At 38.9% G+C, this 10,937-nt stretch overlaps 1 protein-coding gene across 1 annotated transcript; it reads left to right on the top strand.

Moving 5' to 3' along the window:
* Positions 1 to 8,796: 8,796 nt before the first annotated feature.
* Positions 8,797 to 10,937, top strand: LOC113574311. The gene is made up of 4 exons (XM_027005131.2): positions 8,797 to 8,978; positions 10,199 to 10,252; positions 10,362 to 10,478; positions 10,558 to 10,937. Exons 1-4 carry the CDS (start codon positions 8,903 to 8,905, stop codon positions 10,593 to 10,595), a joined length of 285 nt encoding a protein of 94 aa, XP_026860932.2. The 5' UTR covers positions 8,797 to 8,902; the 3' UTR covers positions 10,596 to 10,937.

Genomic DNA, 10,937 nt, shown 5'->3' with positions numbered 1-10,937 from the left:
GATGTCTGGTGGCAGGCAGATGAAATGGAAACAGTCATCTGCTATTTTGGTGTTGGAAGCATAGTTGCTATTACTGTCCACTTATTACGTCTCAGCCCCCTATAGAGACAACAACAGCTATTCACTCAGCAAGAGTCGACTACTCTCGTTCTCCTGTTGGACATTCGGGGTTGCTGGGATGTAGGTGGCTGCACTGAGTCTGGGCGAGTGACTCATTTGTCTTTTGCAAACAAGCGAGTCAAATATAGCCCCTTGCATCACCCGAACAAGTGTCACACAACTTTAAGTGCAGAATGAGGACTGAATGGAATCTGATTACCATGGGAGGCTGTGTGTGGTTATCACTCACAATAGCTGTTCCTATTACTACCCTCTGTCTGGAACCTTACTAGCTGTATTGGTAGCTGTGAATGGGGAAAACTTCTGCTTTTCAAGTTCCTCTCCCCTTTGCTGGTGACCTGTTAATAATTCAGCCAAGCGTACAACTGAATTTTTGTTTCAGGGTGTTGCATATTTTATATATTGAGAATTTTCTGCAGCAGTGTAGCTGGTTCAATATCTAACTAACTCATGAGACTGTGTTTTACTTGCAGGTCTACTGTACCATGTTGTGTTATTTATGCTGCTCTATTTCCAGCGTCGTGCATTTCTTACCGTGAGCGCCTGCCCCTCTTTTTGTCACACCTTCCATATCTTAGCTTACATGTCACATGGTTAAGTCCAGACACTCAAAAGAAGCTCAGAAAGGTTACCTTCTGATCTGGCAAACACTTAATAATGAAATGTACACACGCAGGTGAGGAAAATGCCTATTGTATTTTGAAGTTGACTGGGTCAAGGAAGGTCAAAGTAAGTCCATTAGGTTTACAGGTAGTTTATATAATTAATACTACAAGTAAAACATTTAGTATGAGTTCACAATGGAACAAAAGCACTTGTGGAACTGAACATATGCATGGCTTTTCAGTAGAACCTATGCAAAATCTTTCTCCCAGATAATGATATGAACCCATAAATTTAAATAAATGGACATACTTCAAAATAGAGCAAGTCTCTTTGTGCTTTGTCTGCCTGAATTTACTCCAGGGAAAGTCCCTAGTTTAATGTTGGGAGTATGACACTCCCTCTGTGTCAGCAGAGAGAAGATGACCTGGAACCAAAGCATTTTTCTATGGGCCAGTGCCCACCTCCTAGACAGGAAGGTCAGATGGAGCAGACAGATGGCTCTCTAGCCTTAGCAACTAACTCTGGCCATTTCCAAATGGTTCTTGGGTCAAATCTCGACAGCAAGTCATTCCAAGCAGGCAGCCAAGGCTATAATAGGACAACTGGAGCTCCACAGCACCCTCCCCCCCACTGCCCGAGAAGTGCAGGGTGGTGAAGTGTGCATGGTGCATTCCAGGTGACGGACATCAACATATGGGCCGACAGCAGAGCAGCACGGTCAGAGCGTCGCTCGCAGCTACTCTGGGGGCATGCGGAAGCATGTCTGACCCATTGGCCTGGAACAAGGACTCAAAGCTCACACAAACACCCGGTTGCTGCCTTCCCAGGCTTGGCTGGGGCCACAGGCTCACTTTCTTCTAGTATACTGGTTAATATGTTGGCTTCAAAGGTAAAAATTGAGATGGGGTCACAGCAAAATAACACTGGTACACTGATTCTCTTCCCAGATGAACTAAGATGAAGATGGTCTCATTACTGAGCAGATAAGCATGTCTGACATTATGAACATAAACAGGTGGCATAAAACATGATCAGATTATATAATATTCAATAAAACTACAAACAAGAATTCAGCCACTCTAATAAAAGTGCATTGCACAGGATTTTTTTTATTCAAATATTAAAACAAATCCAAAACCTGTGGCAAGCATTAATTTCACCCACTTTCACCACATTTTATATGTAGTTAAATCAACCACAGCATGTTAAAGTTTTAATGGATTAGCAGCAATAGTTGCAAACCATAGAGGCATAAGCACAATAATGTGGTTCACCTTATATCTGCAATGCCAAAACACAACTCTTTATTACTTTATTACGCTTCTAACATCTACCAACATCCTCAAAAAAATCTCTCAAAGAACTCAACACTTTCAACTCAAATGCCTGCAAACCATTTTGCTGTGCTGCAGTTGGTGGAGTCATCCTATTGTTCTGTCAGGTGGACAGATTGGAGCTCACTGCAGTCAGCTGCAATGTCAACATCAACAGTGGCCTCAAAACATGAGCCCCGGCAAGCTTCCTTCAACACACTGTAGACTTCTAGACAAACAAACCATCTTGTGACTGGGAACTGAAATACACTCTGGTGTACTCTCAGCAGTCAATCAGTCAATTCTGATGAACCAATGTGCTTAATTATAACTGTTTCAGTTATGTGTGCTGTTTGCCTGAATATCTGCATCTTGCATATCGGGAATAATACAGATGGCAGCTGTACCTTGAGAAAATAACATGTGTCACATGACTATTCTTGAAAGTGCATTTTACAAAACAATGAGCAATATGTTTACGCAATACTAAGGCTACATTCACATTACTGATGTAACTATGGATGAACTGGTAACTAATGCATGTGTCACATTTTGCTCCTGAGGACAGCAAACAGTTCATCAACTGTACCTGATCAGGTCAAGAAGGTGAACAAGGCAAATGGCTAGCTTTTGCTGACTCAAACAGATTTTGCCTTGTTATCTTCAGGTATTTATAGAAATGTTAATCTATGTAAGACTTATAAAAAGACATACACAAGCATTGTAGTTCTCTATTAATAAACCACCACTTTCTAGCTAGATTTTGGTACACTGTCTCTGCATCATAGTTTCCATACAATAGCAGTAATTATCAAAACCAAAACACCCTGTGGCATGATGGCTGTAATCTATGGTAACAGCCTATAAATATCCTGATCATGTGTAAATGCTGCGTTGTCTTCCCTTATCACACCTCCGCTCAGCAGGGCATTCTTTTTTTGGCCCTGCAGGGCTGTAACCAGTGGCATGATGTCACGGTTAGTCCCTCCCAGCTTCCATGTTCCGTGTTTTCCCTGTCTTGTGTATTTTAGTTCCATGCTATTGTTTTTTCTCTGCCCCTCGTTTGATTGCTCATGCCTGCCCTTCGTTTCTACCTTGTTAAATTCATGTATTTAAACTCTGTCTGAAGCCTTGTGTTTGGTGGATGTCTGAAAGCACGTCTGTGTTTCAAAGCCTTTATTTATTTTAGCCTGTTTTGTTTTCCTAGCCTTTCCTAGCCTATGTTATAGTCTGTTTCCCTTGTTTGCCTTCCAAGTGTTTGTTTGTTTATAATGTATCCCCATAATCTCTGTATTGGCTCTATGACCACTATGACTACTCCAATGACTACGACTCTAATAAATCTCGCTCTTCTCCACACACGCTTCCGCCACCTTACTGCTCAGTGTTACACATGACCACAGCTAGACCACAGACAGACCACATGTAAGTGCCAAAATATCAAGATTTACCATTGTCTAAACATTTGGTCAATTAATCAGATTATTTTGTCAATCCCTGCTCAAGACAAAGCAATAATATTAGAACTGTGCCAAATTCTAATCACAAAGTGTGATCTGTGAAAAGCAAATATAAGATACATGCCAGATTTAAAAGGTTTGTATAAGAAGAAGAAAAAAATCTTTTTTTTTCTCAAGGAGACTGAAATTATTGGTGATAGCACAAGCTTTTGTAGATTTATGCAGGAAAATGTCGAAGCCTGCATACACTGAATACTCTTTCCACATGCATAAAAAAAGGGTAAATGTGCCATCCATGAAAATATTGGCATAGTGATAATGTTCCCTGTGGTGATGATGCAGAATAATGCTGCAGGAGATAGCCACCATTTTATGCTAAAAAAATGTTTGTACAGATATATTAACGTTTCTAATACTTTGTCCTGATGACTTTGTAAAAGTTTGGATTTGTTGTATATGAACGGTATGTAGGGATGTCAAATACAAACATGGCTGCTTTAGTTCCACCGACTCCTGCGATACGTTCTTATACACTTGCCCTTATAGTCATCTCCGGGAGTCATAAAACCATGTGGGGTGAACGTATTTGATAATCTCCACCCATGACATGTTAACCAATCATGTTAATCTCTGCCCACTGACTGTTAACCAATTAGGTTCGTTCTGCCTCCAAAGCAGAGCATGCTTTCATAAAAGGTTTGAGTTCTGAATTTTCACGAGCTAATTTGCCATGATTTTAGAAAAGGTAAGGACGTCTATTATGTTGCCGCAACTGAATTCAAATTAGTTTTAAAAAATCACAAATTGTTTGAGTAGATATGACTCCCAAGGAGTGGTTAGTAATATCTTTATTTTAGTTTAAACCAATTTAAATTTTCGTTATTTAGACTATTTTGCTTATCTCCTCTTCAGATTTATGCTCAGAGCTAACGCTGCCTGATGACTTTCTAGTTCAGCAGCTAGATAAGTATAAGAGACAAATGAAAGAATTAGAATTGCCCTGAAGTCAGTAAATAACTAATAATTTCTTGGGATGTAAGCTTTTACAAGGGTGAATTCAGAGTGGATTCCACTTACAGTACCATTAAATCCATGGCAGGACTGATTCAGTGGACTCTGCCCATTCTGTCACTGTGTATCCTTGTGAACTAACTTCAGTGGAAAGGCTCCATGCATCATGTGTCTCTTCTGACAAGAAAACCAAGTGAGTCTTTGTGAAACACTCAAAAGCAATTGAGATGCAAATTGTTTTGAGCTTTCAAGACAATCTGATACCCATCGCCATGGTGATAACTACTGGCCACTTTTGCTATTGTCACATCTTTACAATGTTATTTTGTGAAACATGATTCAGGCAAGCATTGACAAATTATATAGAGTTATGTCCCAACACTATCCTTATACAGTGCATCCAGAAAGTATTCACAGTTCTTCTTTTTTTCCATATTTTGTTATGTTACAGCTTTATTCCAAAATGGATTAAATTCTTTTTTTTTTCACCCCATAATGACAAAGTGAAAAAAGTTTGTTTGGAATTTTTGCAAATTTAAAAACAATTTAAAAACCCCAAAAAATCACATGTACATAAGTATTCACAGTCTTTGCTCAATACTTTGTTGAAGCACCTTTGGCAGCAATTACAGCCTCAAGTCTTTTTGAGTATGATGTTACAAGCTACGCACACCTATTTTTGGGCAGTTTCTCCCATTCTTCTTTGCAGAACCTCTCAAACTCCATCAGGTTGAATGGGGAGCATAGGGGCACAGCCATTTTCAGATCTCCCTAGAGATATTTAATCGGGTTCAAGTCTGGGCTCTGGCTGGGCCACTCAAGAACATTCACAGAGTTGTCCCGAAGCCAATCCTTTGTTATCTTAGCTGCGTGCTTATGGTCATTGTCCTGTTGAAAGATGAACCTTCCCCGCAGTCTGAAGTCCAGAGCACTCTGTAGCAGGTTTTCTTCAAAGATGTTTCTGTACATTGCTGCATTCATCTTTCCCTCGACCCTGACTAGTCTCCTAGTTCTTGCTGCTGAAAAACAACTCCACAGTATTATGCTGCCATCACCATGCTTCACTGTAGGGATGGTATTGGCCAGATGATAAGCAATGCCTGGTTTCCTCCAGACATGACGCTGGGCATTCAGGCCAAAGAGTTCAATCTTTGTTTCATCAGACCAGAGAATTTTGTTTCTCATGGTCTGAGAGTCCTTTGGGTACCTTTGGCAAACTCCAAGCGGGTTGTCTTGTGCCTTTTACTGAGGAGTGGCTTCCATCTGGACACTCTACTATGCAGGCCTGATTGGTGGAATGCTACTAAAATGGTTGTCCTTCCGGAAGGTTCTCCTCTCTTCACAGAACAATGCTGAAGCTCTGTCAGAGTGACCCTTGGGTTCTTGGTCACCTCCCTGACTAAGGCCCTTCTACCCCGATCACTCAGATTGGCCGGGCGTCCAGCTCTAGGAAGAGTCCTGGTTGTTCCAAACTTCTTCCATTTATGGATGATGGAGGCCACTGTGCTCACTGTGCTTCAATGCTGCAGACGTTTTTCTGTACCCTTCCCCCGATCTATGCCTAGATACAATCCTGTCTTGGAGGTCTACAGACAATTCCTTGGACTTCATGGCTTGGGTTGTGCTCTGACATGTACTGTCAACTATGGGACCTTTTATAGACAGGTGTGTACCTTTCCAAATCATGTCCAATCAACTGGATTTACCACAGGTGTACTCCAATCAAGTTGTGGAAACAACTGAAGGATGATCAGTGGAAACAGGATGCAGCTGAGCTCAATTTTGAGTGTCATGGCAAAGGCTGTGAATACTTATGTACATGTGTTTTGGGGATTTTTTTATTTTTAATAAATCTGCAAAAATTCAAAAAAAAAAAAATTAAGTTCACCTTGTCATTATGGGATATTGTGTGTAGAATTTTGAGGGGAAAAATTAATTTAATCCATTTTGGAATAAGGCTGTAACAACAAAATGTGGAAAAAGTGAAGCACTGTGAATACTTTCTGGATGCATTGTATCTAGTTGCCATCTCTCAAAAATCTCTCTTCTTTCACAAACCCCTCACAGTTGGAATGTGTTTGCTTGACTTTTAGACAGATGTTGACACAGATGTGTGATCGGGTTTGTTTCAGACAATGTGAATCACACATAGGAGCTGCAGGTATGCCATCTGTTGAACCGGGCAAAATGTTCCTGTAAAATGGGTGTTTTGATCCACACTTTGGAGCAGTGTTTTAAAACATTTGTGCTTCAGAGGTTCAACACAGCATCAAATCATCACTATTGAGTGTCCCATCCCTACTATTGCCTTTGACCCTGATAAAGGCTTATGTGCTGAAAAGTGTTGGTTAAAAATGAACTGTGAATTGGATTTCTCGTCATCAAGTGTTGCTTATTTCACTCTCTTCTACAGTTTTGTTGAAGAGCGAAGTTGCATCAGATCGCTCTTTCTATTAAAGATGTAAATGTACAAAAAAGGTGAGAGTAAAACAGGACACCTTGGACAGAGGGCCTTCATCAGCTGTACCAGTGATGTTCTTTCTGTGGAAACCTTGGGTACTACACTGAACTTTTTAATACTTCTCGCTCTACATATATACACAGAGAGAGAGAGAGAGAGAGAGAGAGAGAGAGAGAGAGAGAGAGAGAGAGAGAGAGAGAGAGAGAGCATAAAATCATAATGCAGCATAAAGTCAGGTAAGCAAGCTTTCCATGGAAAAGTTTCAGTGTGAATTAGGCTGGGAAAATTGAGATACTGAAGCAACGTTGAACGAGGTCATCAGTGCTAAACTAGCTGAGGCCAGTATTTCAAAAACTACCAACCTCATGGGGTTTTCTCATGCAACAGTTTCAAGAGTATACTAAGAATGGTGTGATCTAAGAAAAACATCCAGCGAAAGGGGATCCTGTGGAAATAAACAAGTCATCAACAAAAGGGGTCAGAGGTAGAATCATTCTGATGAACAGGTGGTGCACAGTCAAGCACACTGGAGCCGAATACAATACTGGTGTTCCAACTAACATGTCCAAACACATGGGCTATAACAGCAGATGACCAGTTTGAGTGCCATTGATGTCTAAGCGAATCAAAAAGGCAAGACACCAGTAGGCAAAACTAGATCACTGAGCAGTGGAAAAAACATTACTTGGTCAGATAAACCGAGAACCCAGAATTCTGTCATACCACACTGATGGTAGTGTCAGAATTTTGTCTAAGAATTTGGTCCAAGTTCGTCCCTACAAGGTAGCTGTTTACCATATGGCAGAAGGACACTTTCAGCAGGACAATGCACCATGCCACATGAGTTGTATAGTCATGGATTGGTTCCAGGAACATGACAGTGAGTTTTCCTTGTTTCCTTGTACTCACAGTTCCCAGGTCTTAATCCTGTAGAGCATTAATGGGACAAGGTAGAACAGGCTTTTCAGAACATGTTGGTACCTCCAACTAATTTTATGGCAACTGTGAGAAGCTATCCTGTTCATACGCGCCAAGTTTCCTGCAGAACGATTTTAACACCTAGTGGAATCTGTGCCACAGCGAATCACTGCGGCTCTGAGGGTAAAATGAAGTATAACGTGTGTGTATATATATATATATATATATATATATATATATATATATATATATATATATATATATATATATATATATATATATATATACATAGAGAGAGCGCGAAAGAGACAGAGAACATATATATATAAAGTGGCCATTCCATGTTTGTTGTCTTACATGGAAGGTATTTCCTACAGTTCCTACACTATTATAAAACTAGTACACCACTTGCACTTACTAAAATTAATTAATGTTTATATCTCTAATCACAGCTTCAACTATTATTACTCAGAGAGCGTTTGCTATAGCTGAGACACCAATTTAACATGAAGGGCTGCATCGTGCAATCAGCATAAGTGCACTTTACACATTGAGTGGCATGCAAACGAGGAAAGTAATATCAGATGTCCCACATAAACAGGCAATGAGTTTCAAAACAAATACCATAACTCACATGCATGCAGTGTGACAGTTGTAACATATCCCTGAACTCATGCAATTCATTCTTTTCTAGCTCTCTTAATTTCCTGCAGATGCTCCTGAAACTGACTGATGGTCCTATACTGATAATTCATAAGATTAAACTAATAATAGGAAATCAGTTTATTTGTTAGAGAAAGGAAAATTCAACTCAGAAAATGTTTTGTTGCTAAAATGGGGAACTAAGTTATATAGAGTGGGAGAGTTCCTTTATTTTTTCATCCATTTACAGCTAATGGTTAAAAGAGAGAACTGCAGAGACACAGAATTGGTACCTCTTGATCTTATCTGCAAACCACTGCAGTATATAGACACGAAAGCCTCCATTTCTCTAAAGAGAAAAACTACAGACAATGTTCGGACAAGATTTTCAAAAAATCTTTACAGATACAAGACACTCCTCTGTCCTTATGTTTTTTGTCACTGTTGGTAAGTCATTATTATCAATTATTACTGTGTTTTGTTAGTTCCTTAATTAACAATTTCAAAATGTGGTAGTTTCGATAGCTGCCAAAAATCAACTGTTATCATGGTGTTAATTTAGTATTATTGATAAGTTTAGTTTTATTGATAAGTTTATGTTTAAGATAGTCTGGTTCGAAATTTAAGCATTGCAAGTGATATGGTGTATATGGTGTTTTGAAACATCATTTGCATCAGAGGTGGGACCTTAACATTACAACATCTGCAAATTTTATGCCATGATTGGGGTTGCCTGTTAAAGAATCAAGAGGCTTTGTGTTTCTGTTATATGTTTTTGTTATGTTTGCAAAGTAAATATATTTAGGTCAGTTGTAACTGGTATACTCAGCTCACCAATTCTAATTAGGCTATTGAGAAAAGAAATACCACTGAGAAGACAACAACCGGGAAGATATACAACTGAGAAGATATACAACAGAGAAAACAAATGTCATAACTCACCCTGAGAAGATATACTAAAATCACAGTGTAGTGTGAAGTATTTGGGCAGTGAGGCAATTTTTTGTTGTTTTGGTTTCCTACTTCATGATAGTGTACACTGTTTTGAGTCTATTATTGTCCATATTGTGTGAAAGAAGAGAGTAAGAATTACGTCCCTTTTTATACATGGCTCTCCTGTTCTAGACTTAGAGAAAGGGTCCATCTAGAAATGATCTCTCTTCCATGCTGTTGTACAAACTAATAATGCTTTCCAGAATTGACACATTTTCAGGCAATCTGCTTACTGCGTATCAAGCATATAAGCAAGCACACAATTAACCATTCCTTCATCAACTCAGAAGCATAACAAAATGGCAGTACAGTACTACTGCTACTACTTCAAAAGCACCATTAAACACTTTCCAAAGGGTGTCAGTGCTGTGTTAAATGCATATTGTACAAACTTATCATTGATCTCATCTCACTTCCTGACAATATAAAATTTAGGTCACTTCCTGCTTGTGGTAGTTGAAATGTTCTGCAAGTGCATATGTAAGGCTACTTGCCCTCTGTTCAGGAGCACATAAAAGGCAAAATTTTAATAAGTCAGGTTTGCATGAGTGTCATAAGGGACTACACTTCAGTGGAAAGGAGTTAAGACTTCCAAGTTTCAGTCCTGTTACTGTATTAAGATGAAATTTATTAAGGTATTACATTGACTTTTATGACCCATAATGTTGTTACAGACACACTATTCCTGCATGTGAGAGCAGATGACAACTCCTCCACAGATGAGCCAAGTAAGAGAAGCTGGATGTCATTGAGATTATGAGATTATTAAAGCATATACATTGACATTTTTATTCTTCATAACTTATATAATTCTTAATGTACACAATCATCCCCAAGCCTCCGAAGTGAAATATGCAGCAATCGGAATAGGGATTGGCGTATTTCTCTCAATCTGTTTCATTGCAGTAAAGCTCTGCATGATCAAAAGACACATGTTTGACAACGAGCCATCAGGTAAGTATGCATGTTATATATGCCAAATTTCCCTTCCACAACATTCTTAAACTTAATATCACAATTTCTTTTCTTTTAGATGAGTCAGTAAGAAGATCCTTTACACAACAAAAGTAGTTATATGGAGTAAGCATGATTCTCACATCTGTCTACTGTATTTACTGTCATGTAAAGCAGTATCTCCTGACTGATGAAGCAAACCTATAGTATACATTAAATCTCAGAAGGAACAGCTCACATTTCAGGAGACAGGTTTACATATTACAGGGAAAATCAGTTCACCAGACATCCCACAGAAAAAAAAATGCTATCAGAAAACCATTATGCTATTGTTATCATTCCTTATTTTTCTGTCTGATAATCAAATTATTTTTATATAAATGTCAGTCAATTGGTCATATCATTATCATGTACTTTAAATAAATAAATATTCCATCTTTTATTAAACTAAACTCATTG

This window comes from Electrophorus electricus, chromosome 14 (assembly GCF_013358815.1).
Source record: "Electrophorus electricus isolate fEleEle1 chromosome 14, fEleEle1.pri, whole genome shotgun sequence".
In the NCBI taxonomy this organism is placed as follows: Eukaryota; Metazoa; Chordata; class Actinopteri; order Gymnotiformes; family Gymnotidae; genus Electrophorus; species Electrophorus electricus.
The sequence above is the reverse complement of the archived record's forward strand: the minus strand, read 5'-3'. Positions and strand labels throughout refer to the sequence as shown.

Coding starts and splice junctions, on each gene's coding strand:
- LOC113574311 (XM_027005131.2), top strand. CDS start 8,903: ATGTTCGGACAAGATTTTCAAAAAATCTTTACAGATACAAGACACTCC. Junction 8,979..10,198: donor TATGTTTTTTGTCACTGTTG/GTAAGTCATTAT, acceptor ATGTTGTTACAG/ACACACTATTCCTGCATGTG. Junction 10,479..10,557: donor GTTTGACAACGAGCCATCAG/GTAAGTATGCAT, acceptor CTTTTCTTTTAG/ATGAGTCAGTAAGAAGATCC.